General features: G+C 45.5%; 1 protein-coding gene across 2 annotated transcripts in view; it reads left to right on the forward strand.

Moving 5' to 3' along the window:
* USP12 (ubiquitin specific peptidase 12) overlaps nucleotides 1-13,304 on the forward strand; it is a 145,832-nt gene that overhangs the window by 44,685 nt on the left and 87,843 nt on the right. The window contains exon 1 of one of the 2 annotated variants that reach the window (XM_025462642.3): nucleotides 13,094-13,266. The exons of the other annotated variant lie outside the window; for it this stretch is intronic. Coding sequence (XP_025318427.1) covers nucleotides 13,219-13,266 — 48 coding nt within the window. The 5' untranslated portion in view covers nucleotides 13,094-13,218. Of the gene's footprint in view, nucleotides 1-13,093; nucleotides 13,267-13,304 lie in introns of those variants that run through there. 2 annotated transcript variants of the gene reach the window in all.

Below are 13,304 nucleotides of genomic sequence, written 5' to 3' on the forward strand. Positions count from 1 at the left end.
CTAATCCTAAGAGATTTCTCTTAGAGATTAGTGTCCCTGGGTGCCTTGCTTCTAGCAGAACTATGTCTGTGGAACAGACCATATTATCATTCTCATGTTTGTAGGTCTATTTTTATTTTAATATTGGAATGGTGGCAATTTCTGGGGGTATGCTTTTTTTACAGCTTTGATGTTATGATGACTAAAAATACTATTGATGCAAAAGTTAGAGAGTAGCGCCAGTCAGAGAAAGTTTTAATGACAAGGTTGACCGATCTTGACCATGAACAAATATGAATGACAGACTCTTGGGTCATGCATACCCGGGGAGCCATTCATCCAAGCCTTTCAGTAACATTCTGAACTGTTTTTTAAAAAAGATTTTATTTATTTATTCATGAGGGAGAGAGAGAGAGAGAGAGAGAGAGAGAGAGAGAGAGAGGCAGAGACACAGGCAGAGGGAGAAGCAGGCTCCCTGCAAGGAGCCTGATGTGGGACTTGATCCCAGGACCCCAGGATCATGACCTGAGTCCATGCAGACGCTCAACCACTGAGTCACCCAGGCACCCTAACATTCTGAATTATATTCATTGAGGTTAAACATACTATCCCAGAGATACCCTGACAGGATTGAAAGAAGACATTAACCAGAGGCAGCTGTGGCCTGGACATCAATTATTTCTCCAATCCTATCCCAAATGGACATGGTGTAGCTGGCATCCATTCTTTGCATCTTCTCTTCTGCTGGAATGCCTGTATTGTCCAGGGTGGCTCCCATCCCTCAGACACACTGTGCCTCAAGGGAAGCTGACTCCCAGACCCAGTTCCAGGCATGAACCTGCTTAGTCAAAGTGAATCCCCAACTTACACCATCACCAGTGATTTGTTCAGAAATTAACTTATGTCTGTTTCCTCCACTTAAATGTAAACTCTATGAGAATGTCGATGTTCACCTGTCTTGCTGAACCTGGAACAGTGCCTGGCACATAGCTCTTAATAAACATCTCATGAATTCATTTCTCCATTCCTCTTCAGCAAGTTTTAAATGAATGCCTGTTACATGTCGGGGACTCTTCTGAGTGTTGGGGATGCAAAAATACACGAGACTCAAGAAGTCAAGTAAGGAAGACAGATGTGTATAAATAATTCTCTAACAATACACCATGGTAAACACTACATGAATTATATGCATAAAAGGCTGAAGGAGCATGGAAGGAGGAACCAACTTCCTCCAGAGGACTCAGGCAAGGCTTCCCAGCACTTCTTCCAGCACTTGGAGTGGATCTTAGAACATGAGCAGAGATTTTCCAGGTGAAGAATTAGGGCAAGTGTAGTGTGACCATAGTCTGTCGACCAAACTGAGACATTTGGAGAGTGAAAGGGAGGCTATTAATAATTACTCCGAATTACAGGTATAAACAGAGACTGTTCTGGGAAAACGAAGAAGATCAGTCTTGGAAGAAGGAGCAACGTGGGAGAAGGAGGTGGATGGTGGAGGTGCCCAGGGAAAGGCACTCCAGTGTATTGGAGTAGAGTGAGGCACAGTGAGAAGAGGGGCTGCAGGTGGAGTGGGGCGTGAGGGTGGCAGCGTGATGGACCTATCCTGCCAACCAAAGAACTTTGACTTGGTCTGCCAGCATCTGGGGCCTGTGGAGCTTTTTCAGCAGGAGACCACCCGACCAGATTTGCATCTGACAATAGCTCTGGCAGGCATGTAGAAAAAGACCTGGAGGGGCACAGACTAGAGAAGAGAGCCACCAGATGGGAGGCTGGTGCTGAGGCTCATCAGGGGATGAATGGTCCCTGGTCTCAGGCAGCATGGGAGGGTAGGCTCAGAAGGAAATTGTTCCTTGAGATAATGCTGAGGGAGAGTGGACATTGCACAGAGGGTCAGGAGGTGAGGAACAGAAGAAATGGATGATGCTAAAGTTTCCAGACTGGGTGGCTAGCGGCTTCTGTTGTCCTTTCTCAGGGGTGGTGACAAGCAGAAAATGAGCTCAGCTGCTTGGCAGACTGAGATGACAGGGAGCAGATACAGGAAGCTGAATCTTGTAGGGACCAAGTGCCAAGCCAAGAGACCAGTCCAAAAGCTGAGTCACTGTGTCCTAAGGGGTCAGCCCAGAAGGGAAAGAAGGAGTCAAGGTGCCTCTTGGGGCCAGGTAAGCCCACGAAGGAGAAGTATTGAGCAGATGGGCAGGGAGGCAGGTACCCAAGGGCAGATCCATCAAAGAACAGATAAGACACATCCCCTTTGGTTGGAGAAGTAGACTGGGTGGCAGGAAAGGTGAATCTGTAGGCAAGTCAACATAATAGAACTGGGTGATAGACGTTAAGGGGGGCATGTGATGTAGTGAGCACAGGGTATTATATGAGACTGATTAATCACTGACTCCTACCTCTGAAACTAATAATACATTATATGTTAATTAATTGAATTTAAATAAAAAAAAGTGATCAGTGATTTTGGTGCCCAGAAGAGGAAGGAACTCAGCATAAATGAACAAATTGGCATTCTGTTTTGTCTACAAGGTGATTTTTTAAAATTATTGTTTTTTATTATGGTAAAATACACATAAATTAATTACATAAATTTATTACATTTTTTTTACTTTAAATGCTTTTTACTTTACTTTTTACTTTTTACTTTACTTTACTTTAACTTTTTACTTTAAATGCTTTTACTTAAAGCATTTTTAGGCGTCCAGTTCAGTGACACTAAGTACATCTACATCGTTGTACAACCATCACCAGTATCTATACCCAAAACTTTTTCATCATCCTCAACAGAAATTCTGTCCTACTTAAATAGTTAACTATTCCTAGCTCCTCCCAGCTCCTGGTGACCACCATTCTACTTTCTGCCCCTGTGAATTTGACTTCCCTAGGTACCTCATATAAATGGAATCGAACAGTATTTGTCTTTTTGTGACTGGCTGATTTCACTTACAAGTCTTCAGTATTCATCTGTGTTTGTAGCATGTAACAGGATTTCTGTCCTCTTTCAGGCTGAATAATACTCCACTGTAGGGGTAGACCAGTTTTGCTTATCCATTCATCCCTCAATGGCCACGTGGGTTATTTCTACATTACTTTTCAAATTAAGCAATCACACACTATTCTGGCCAAATGGTCTTATTGGGAAGAGGAGAGGAAAGATTCCAGGTGAATAATGGCATGTTCCTTTGGTCTCATTCATCCCATGGGCCCGCTGTGTTTCTGGGGACTTATGCACAGTTTCTCATTTAACTCCCCAACAACATGATGACATAGGGAACTTTTCCTTTGTATAACGAGGACACTGGAGCTTAGAGGGTTAAGAGCTTTTTCAGCATCACAAATGAACTGGACATCCTTGGTGGGGGGTGGGGAAGAGGGGATTCAACTGAGTGTTCTGATGCTCTCTCATTCTTTTTTTTTTTCTTTTTAAAGTAATCTATGTGGGGCTCGAACTCAAAACCCCGAGATCAAGGGTTTCATACTCTATTGTGTCAGCCAGGTGCCCTGGATGCCCTAATTCTTAACTTGGGGCACTTGGGTGGCTCAGCAGGTTGAGTTTCCAGCTCTTGATTTCGGCTCTGTTCATGATCTCAGGGTGATGAGATCGAGCCCCATGTCAGGCTCTGTGCTCAGCACAGAGTCTGCTTGTCACTCTCTCTCTGCTACCCCCTCACCTCCCTCACTTGTGCTCTCTCTCTCTCTCTTTCTCTCAAATAAATAAATGTATAAAATCTTTTATGGAAAAAAATCTTTTATGAAAATATTGTCATAGAAATATGTCACTTAAGCTTTAAAAACATTCAATCTATTTACTTTTTGAAATAGTTACACATGTGTGTGATTCAAAACCCAAAAAGTGTAAAAAAGAATACAGTAAACATTCCCACTTCCATCTTGCCCCCCCCAACTCACACATTCCCACTTCCTCAATCCTGGCATTATGACCTGTTTCTTGTGTATCTCACAGGAGTTTCTTTATACTAAATATATTTTGGAATTTTTGCTTCTGTTCAGCATTGCCATGCTGGGCTATTTTAATAGAGTATTTTTTAGAAAGAAGAAGTGGAAGCCACGCCTTTTTCTCTCAACTGATGACAAAGCTTGAACATTTCAGGAAACCCCCAGGTGGTCACTACCTCTCAACTAGGTGCCCTGGCTAGGCTGATCAAGGTCAAGTGGCAAGGAGGTTTAGTGGGTGCTAAGATACAAATTTGGCAGTAAAAATCACAAGTTAGGGCTACATTTTTACTATACAAAGTCCAAACACACAGTTAAAGTCCGGTAAAATGTATAGGAAAGACACCCTGAGGAGTTTGTGAGGGAGAGAGCATGATGAAAGAAGCAGCTCTCTCCATGGGAAAAAAAACCCTAAAGACATAAAAAAGAAAATCAGAGTTCTGATTGGGGAAGTACGATGTTGAAGTAAAACTTGAGAGTTTTTAGACCCAGAGGGTGTTATATTTTCTTTTTTTTCTTTTCTTTTGATGAACTTTCTCATGAGAATGGAGCAAAAGCTGAGGTGACCATGGGAATTTCCCAGCCGACGAGAGTCAGAGAAGCAGCAGAGCATCAGTGAGTGCTTTGGGAGCCTTGTGTTGGGGGATTGTGTTGATTAGAGAAGATAAACACCTCGATGGATCAGAATTATTTTATTCTTAATTGCTCCGGATTTGGACCTCCTGTCAAGCGTAGGTGTGTATCCGTTTGGGTTCACAGAGTAACAAGTCTTTACTCAGCACTTACTATTCTTTGGCAGGCCTTGGGGGAAGAGCTCTCCAAACAGATAGATGAGGTTCCAGTTCTAATGGAGCTCACTGAGAGGAGGGGATCCAGTGACAGCAGGGGGGTGACTGTGTGAGGGAGGGAGAGAGTTCCGGAGACGAGGAACACCCAGGGCGAACCCTTATAGGTGGCCTGGAGCTTGCTGGTGTTTGAGGAACAAAATGGAGGCACATGTGATACGAACACAGTGAATGAGGGAGAGGGGTATGAGATGAAACTGGAAGATAGAAAGGAGAAGAAGGAGGAAGAGGAGGAGGAAGAGGAGGAGGGGTGCATAACTGAAGTATCTGCTTCTTAAGTGCCAGGTGCTGTTTTAAGTACTATACAAGTATTAATTCTCAAAAGATGTCAGATGGGTATATTGTTATACCCATTTTACAGAGAAAGAGGTTTTTCCTTAACAATTAGTTACAAGATGAAATTATGTTACTCTTTGAGATTTTTCCAACTTTTCCTTTTGGATCAGATGACCTGACTCTCTAGGAGCATTTTTTTTTTTTTTTTTTGAGAACCTTGAGAAAGAAACAATCTTTCTCTTCTCTGAACCCTTGTAATACTGTAAATCACACAATTGGCACTTGTCACCTTTAAAGTTGTTTGTATACATGTCTTGTCTCTCAGTGAGGTAACAGACTCTTTGAAGGCAGGACTGTCATTCCCTGAGCTCTGCCACAAGCCTTCACAAATAGCAGGTATTCAAGGATAGGTACTGACATACAAAAGTGCAATTCAGATACACACTGTTGAATAATTGTGTGGCCAGGCAGACAGTGTTCATATCCGAGGTTGTCAGTGTGCTCTACACTTTATGGCTCTATTTCTCTCTGTTCTGCAATTTGCATAGAAGAAAGGGATGGGGCTCATGAGAGCATTTGGAAGCGTATCCTCTTCTCAAGGTAAGTTCAACAACTTTTGAGTTTTTCCAAACAGCTGAGATAATTGTGTCTTCCTTCTCAGCATCTGGGTAGTCAGGCCCTGCTTAATGAAGAGCTAAATATACGAAGAAAATATTCTAGACCTCAAGGTTTTCTCCCCAGTTGTGAACCTGTAAGCTTGATGTCTCCTTGAAATTCTCTGCCATGTTTGGTTTCAACAAATTGCTGGACTGGGAATCCAAATTGATATTATGATGAATAGGAACAAAGAGCCTTTTAAGGTTCACTGATTCTACCTCTCAGTATTGATGGATTTGACGGTAGAGATCTCAGAGGCTACAACCTTTGCTGACGTCTCTGTGGGTCCGATTGTCCCCCTTGGCATTCCTCACTCATCTTCACAGACTCCCTGCAACGCACCTGCACCTCGTGCTGAAGCCTTAGACATGTGCTGCTCTCGCAGGGCCGGTGCATGAGACTCTCCCTCTGCCTGGAGGCCACTGCCCTCCCGTCTCTACCGCTATTCATCCTGTTCTTCTGGATTGCAATGCTGTCCTCAGCTTGTGCCCACTGTGAGCAGAGCTCTTCTCACCCCCTCTGGGAGCTGCCAGCACTTCTTCATTTACTCAGTGCTTTTCCAGAAATGCAGTCATCTGTCTACTCCAATGGCCTGGGTGCTTCCCAAGGGTGCAGAATTCTCTTATTCATCAGTAGGTGACCAATAGATATTTGTTTTTTGTTTTTTTTTTTTTTGATATTTGTTTTAATGAACAAATGAACTCACATTTCAGATTTCAATGGAGTATCACAGGACTGTACCTTTTTAAAACCTAGATTTAAATGACAAAGTCTTAGATCTATTAGCTATATGCCATCCTGCCCAACAAATCAAAGTCGTGCATCCTTTGTGTAGATGACTCAGCTTTACTCATCAGCATTAGAAGTCAGCCTTGAAAAGTAAGTCACTGATTTGTTGATTCAAACCGACAGAGAACATTACTGTTTTCATTAACATCTACCTATGAATAACAGGACAATGTTAATGCCACTAAGAAATTGAGTCATTTGACTGGCAATGGGCAGGGTAAAGAAGGGGAGAGATCATGGGGTTTGCAAGCCACAGTTGTGTGGGGTGGCTCCTGGCTCTGCACTGGCTGGGCAAGGCCATGGCCAGTGTGGTTAAATGAGCACAAAATGATTGAGCTCCAAGGGCACTGGGAGGGTTACATTAGAAAATGTATCTAAAGTGCTAATTGGGTACTTGGCACATAGCAGAGGCTCGCTAATTTGGAGAGAGTAAACTGGCAGGCTAGGCTGAGCGCTGTATGCGCCCACTCTGATTTTTAAAATACTGACTTCGAGTGGTCATTCAAAGCTCTCCAGTTTGCATCAAGTGCCAGGCACTGTTCTCAACATGTCTCCACGTTTTATCTTTGCTGCACCCCTCTGAGGTAGACATAACTATTACCTTTATTTTCCAGATGGAGAAACTGAGGAAAAGAAATCTCTATTTGAATATATTTCATAACTAAAGCCTACATGTGGGTCTCAAAGGAATCAGTGCCTCTCATCCTACCTTATTATACCAGAATCAAAATGAGGCACTTTTACCTGAGCTGGTATAGCAGAGTGGATGCAAATGTGGCCTTGGCAGCCAGGTTCAAATCCTGGTTCCGTTGCTTACTAGCTGCAAATTTCCGTGCAAATCTAGGAAAGCTAGCTCTGTGCCTCAGTTTCCCAACCTAGATAATGGAGATAATAATAGCACTTACCTCGCTGGATTGTTGTGAGGATTTGATAAGTTGTTTCGTGCATAAAAAAGTCCTCAGGAAACATTACCATCATGTTGTCTTACCCCCCATCTTACCTCCTTCTCCTTACTTCCTTCCCCACGCCACCACAGGCAAAATTTTGTTTATTTATGCTAGCTGGTACAAACCCAAATGCCTTCAGGGAGAAGAGAAATAACAAGCAGTACACAAGCATGCCTCATTCCATTGCTCTTCACCTTTGTTGTGGTTCACAGACATTGTGGGTTTTTATTTTGAAGGCTTGTGGCAATCGTGTGTCCAGCCATTCTTCCAACATCCTGTGCTTACTACATGTCTGTGTGTCACATTTTGCTAGTTCTTGCAATATCTCAGAGGTTTTCATTATTATATCTCTTACGGTGCTTTCTGATCTTATTTACTTATTATATTTTTATCCTCATTCTTTTCTTTTTTTTTTTTAAAGACTGTATTCATCTTGAGAACAGAAAAATAGCGCAAGGGGGGCAGAGGGAGAGGGAGGAGCAGGTTCCCTGCTGAGCAGGGAGCCTGATGCAGGGCTCCATCCCAGGACCCTGGGATCATGACCTGAACCAAAGGCAGACGCTTAACCGACTGAGCCACCCAGGTACCCTGTGTGACCAGTGATTTTGCAATCACTTTGTAATTGTTTTGGGGTGCCAAAGACTGCACCCATAAATGTATGTGTTCCAGCTGCTTAGGTTGTTCTCCATTCTCTTTCCCTTTCCTCAGACCTCTCTGTTCCCTGAGAAACAATATTGAAATTAGGCCAATTGGTAACCCTACCGTGGCCTCTAAGTGCTCAAGTGAAAGAATAAGTCACATGTCTCTCACTTTAAATCAAAGCTAGAAATGATTAAGCTTAGTGAGGAAGGCATGTTGAAAGCTGAGATAGGCCAAAAGCTAGGCCTCTTGCATCAAACGTTTAGCCAAGTTGGGAATGCAGAGGAAACAATCTTGAAGGAAATTAAAAGTGCTATGTTACGAATGATATGTAAGTGAAACAGTTTCACTGTTGATATGGAGAAAGTTTGAGGGGTCTGGGTAGAAGATCAAACCAGCCACAACCTTCCCTTAAGCCAAAACCTAATCCAGAGCAAGGCCCTAACTCTCTGTCATTCTATGAGGGCTGAGAGCAGTGAGGAAGCTGCAGAGGAAAAGTCTGAAGCTGGCTGAGGTTGCTTCATGGGGTTTAAGGAACGAAGCCAACTCCAGAATATAAAGTATGAGGTGAAGCAGCAAGGGCTGGTGTAGAAGCTGCAGCAAATCATCCATAATTATCTAACTAAGGTAGTAATGAAGGTGGCTACACTCAACAACAGGTTTTCAATATAGACAAAATAGCCTTCTATTGGAAGAAGATGCCATCGAGGATTTTCAGAGCTAGAGGAGAAGTCAGTGCTTGGCTTCAAAGCTTCTTGTCAGCAGCTAATGCAGCTGGTGACGTGAAGTCAGTGTTTGCTGACCATCCTGAAAATCCTAGGACCCTTCGAATGATGCTAAATGTACTCTCCCTGTGCTTTATTACATGACACAACAAAGTCTGAATGATAACACATGTGTTCATAACACAGTTTACTGAATATTTGAAGCCCACTGATGAGCTCCACTGCTGAGAAAAATGATTCTTTTAAAAATATTACTTCTCATTGACAATGCACCTGGTCACCCAGGAGCTCTAATGGAGATGTGCAATGAGATGAATGTGGTCTTCATGCCTGCTGACACAATATCCATTCTACAGCCCACAGATCAATGACTCATTTAGACCCTCAGGTCTTATTCTTCATTTTATTATTGTTATTATTTTTAGTATTTTTGTCTTGGGTTGAGGACTGACTTTTAATAGATTGCAGTGAGAGAGCTGCTCTGCTATGTCTGAAACCCTGAAGGTCTTATATTTTAGTAAATACATGTGGTAAGGTTATAGGCACAGAGAGTGATCCCTGTGATAAATCTGGGTGAAGCAAATAAAACCTTTCTGGAAAGGATTTGCCATTCTACATGCTTTGAAAACATTCATGGTAGAGGGCAAACTATCCACATCCACAGGAGTTTGGAAGAAGTTGGTTCCCAACCTCACAGAGGACTTGGAGGGGAGGGGTTCAGGACGTCAGTGGAGGCAGTAACTACAGATGTGCTAGAAACAGCAAGAGAACTGGAATTAGAAGTGGGGTCTGAAGATGGGACCACATTGCTGCCATCTCATGATCAAACTTGAACGGATGAGGGGCTACTTTTCATGGATGAGCAAAGAAAATGTTTTCTTGAGATCAAGTCTATTCCTGGTGAAGATGCTGTAAAGATTGTTGGGTTGACCACAGAGGCTTTAGAATAATGCATCAATTTAGCCGATAAAGCAGCAGCAGAGTTTGAGAGGTCTGACTGTTTTGAAAAAAAGTTCCACTGTGGGTAAAATGCTATCAAATAGCATCACGTGTTACCCAGAAATCATTCATGAAAGGAAGAGTGGGTCAATGTGGCAAACTTTATTATCTTCTTTTAAGAAATTGCTGCAGCCACCAACCTGATGAGTCAGCAGATCAACACTGAGGCAAGACCCTCCACCAGCAAATGGATTAGGACTCACTGAAGGTTTGGACGACAGTTCACATTTTGTAGTAATAAAGTATTTTTTAAGTTGAGGTAACACACATTGCTTTTAGACGTAATGCTATTGCACTTAGAAGACTACATTATAGTGTAAACATAACTATTTTATGTACTGGGAAACCCCAACATTAATTTGACTTGCTTTATTGCAATATTTGCTTTATTATGATGGTCTGGAACTGAACCCACAATATCTCCATGGTTTGCCTGTATGAGGTGACATGTGGTCAACTGGAGATAAGATGGGAGTAGAAAAAATAAAGTGGCTTGCAAGGACATTACAGGATTGTGTAAAACTATTCAAATGAAAAAAATTTTAAAATACTGTGGGACCAACTAGGCTAAGCTTGGCCCTAGTTTGTTTACTTGCTTGGTCTTTGAAGTTATTTGGGTATATTTTATAGTTTACACACTCAGAAAGTCCCAAAAGAAGTCCATTTGTTGTACACACCCATCTCTCTCGAGGTGCAGTGAAGGTCTCTGTAAAGCTGATATAGCTGCAGGTAAAAACTGGGTTCTAAGCCCAGATGACCCCTCCTAAGCTCTGGGTACCAAAGGGCTGTGTTTCAGTCAAATCTTTTTTTTTTTTTTTTAAGATATTTCCTTTTTTTTAAGATTTTATTTTTTATTTGAGAGAGAGTAAGTGAGCATGAGCAGGTGGAGTAGCAGGCAGAGGGAGAGAGAGAGGCAGAGTGAAGGAGAGAGAGAGAAACAGATTCCCTGCTGAGTAGGGAGCTGGATGCAGGACTTGATCCCAGGACTCTGGGGTCAGGACCTGAGCCAAAGGCAGATGCTCAACCACAGTCACCCAGGTGCCCCTTTAGTCAAATCCTAACTATATTACATATTGTTAAAAAGTACCCAATTACGGTACCTAGCATATAGAAGAATCTCTTTTTGTACTGTGCCTCCCCAGTAAACTTTAAGCTGGGGAGACAAGGCATTGTGAAATTCTGCAATTAGGATCTATGACATCCCTTATGGATTTTAAGGTTATGATATCCCCTAGACACAACTCTTGGTAATTCTATAAGGAATCCATTTTAAAAAGGCCTGTTCTTATGTAAAGCTGGTGGCCTCTGTTCCTGTGACATTTTAGGATTCACGGACAAAGTGGCATGGGCAGTGTAGATGGAGGGCAGGGCTCAAATTCTTGTACATTAGACCTGTTTCCTGGAACAGAAGAGTAAATGGGGGAGAGCAGGATTACAACAGGCATTTATCTAAATAGGCAAGACAGGGTCTGCCAGTGTGGTGACACTGGTAGGCCCTGGGGGTCTAAGCAGAATAGAACATAGAAAGAATTCAGGTGCATGATACTTCCAAGTGTAGGAAGGGAGACCGGGAGACAAGCACTCCGAGTACCTGAGTGTGTGGTGGTGAAAAGCCGGGTCCAAAGCACTGGCTTGGGTATCAGGGCAAATAGGGAGGGCCCCAGCTTACCCGGTGGTAGGTGTTTGGAGAACCAAGCCAGCTACTATGGGACTTGGCTATATTCTATTTGCAATTTTTTTCCCCAAGCAAGCTTATAATGGAAATCACTATGGAAACGGCATTCATGTACCAGAAATTGTTTTGCACCTAAATTTTGTTTGCTTTGTGTTTTGAATGCTTTGAACCTATTAGGTAAGGCATATCTGATTTTGGAGCTTTATCTGAATTCAGGCCCTCAGCCACACTGAAACGGGGAACCTGAAAAAAAAAATACCCCATCGCTGCAGCTCGCATCACAATTGCGAAATATTACAAGCTTTCTAATATAATAAAGTTATTCTGCTAACTTGAACTACTTTCTCAAATAGGAAGAAATAAAGCTAAGCTTCCTGACATGAACAGGATGCAATGATGTATTTTATAAAAGTAGAAAAGAGGAACTGTACCCCTAGCTGACCCTGCTTAAGGGTTTCTCACAGGACATTTTTCTCACTCGGGAGACTTCTTGTCTATGGCAACATCATCATCACTGTTGGGTTGAGATCTTCTCTGTTTTGCAACTCAACTTTCAGAACAAATATATTTAGGTACTATATTTATAAACATATTCTAAATTTACGGCCAACAGGGAGGCGGGAAGGCAGCTTGGCCCCCGCTCCCCATCACTTATCTTTCTTCCTAATTGAGGGAGCTAAGTATATAGTTTCTTTTTTGTCTTTCGCTAAGTTATGGTGCTTTGACCCAGGTGATTCACCCACTACAGGTCAAAGACCCCACAGACCACCTGGTATTTTGTTAAGCGCTGGGGATGTCGGGTTACCCGGTTATTTTAACCGTAACAGAGGCAGGTTTCCTCCCACCCCACCCAGAATTATCCAGATCACCTCCGTTTCATGTTTGAGCAGTGGGGACCAGCTGTCCCCTCGCCCTTAGCAGAGGCTGGGGCTCAGTCCTTCTCCGGGCTCAGCCAGGTCGCCGCCGCCGCCCGCGCACCGACTGGACGACCCGCCCCCGCTGCCCTCGGGGCCCCCGCGCCGCTCGAGCAGCCTGGGCTCTGCCGGGGCCCGGGCTCTAGGACCGCGAGGGACGCGGGCGGGAGGCGGGGTCTGGCCGAGCGCGGGGTGGGGCCGCGCCGGAGTCCCCCAGCTCGCGCGCCCCGGGGTCGGAGTCGTGCGCGGCGGAGTGGGCGGGGCGCGCGGCGGGTGGGCGGGGCCGCTCGGGCGGCCGGCGGGGCGGGCGGGGCGCGCGGCGGGTGGGCGGGGCCGCTCGGGCGGTCGCGGGGCGGGCGGGGCGCGCGGCGGGTGGGCGGGGCCGCGCGGGCGGTCGGCGGGGCGGGCGGGGCGCGCGGCGGGGGGGCGGGGCGCGCCGCTGGGCCGCGCAGCTGCCGGGCAGGCCGGGCTTTAGGGCCTCGGCGGAGCCCGCTCGCCGCGCGCAGGGCGGGGTGTCGTGGCGGGCGGCTTCGCGGGCAGGCGCGGGCCCCGAGGCAGCGGCTGCGCCCTGCGCCGGGGAGGAGCCGGGGGCGGGCGGGCGAGCGGGCGGCAGGCGGGGACTGGGGCCCGAGGCGGGGAGTGCCGGAGCGCCGGCGGCGACGAGGGCAGCGGCGGCAGAGCAGGCTCGGTGCGTGGGTCCGCGGCGGCTCGGGGTCCGCCCGCGGGCTGCGGTGCGAGCGGGCGGCCCGGCTCCTCTCCTCCCCCGCCCGCCGCCGCCGCCGCCGCCGCTGTGATTGGGTGGAAGATGGCGTTGGGCGGATGGAAATCCTAATGACAGTCTCCAAATTCGCCTCCATCTGTACCATGGTAGGTGCGGCGGGAGGGCAGCGCGGGCGGCCGGGACG

The sequence above is a fragment of the Canis lupus genome, chromosome 25 (genome assembly GCF_003254725.2).
Source record: "Canis lupus dingo isolate Sandy chromosome 25, ASM325472v2, whole genome shotgun sequence".
Lineage (NCBI taxonomy): Eukaryota > Metazoa > Chordata > Mammalia > Carnivora > Canidae > Canis > Canis lupus.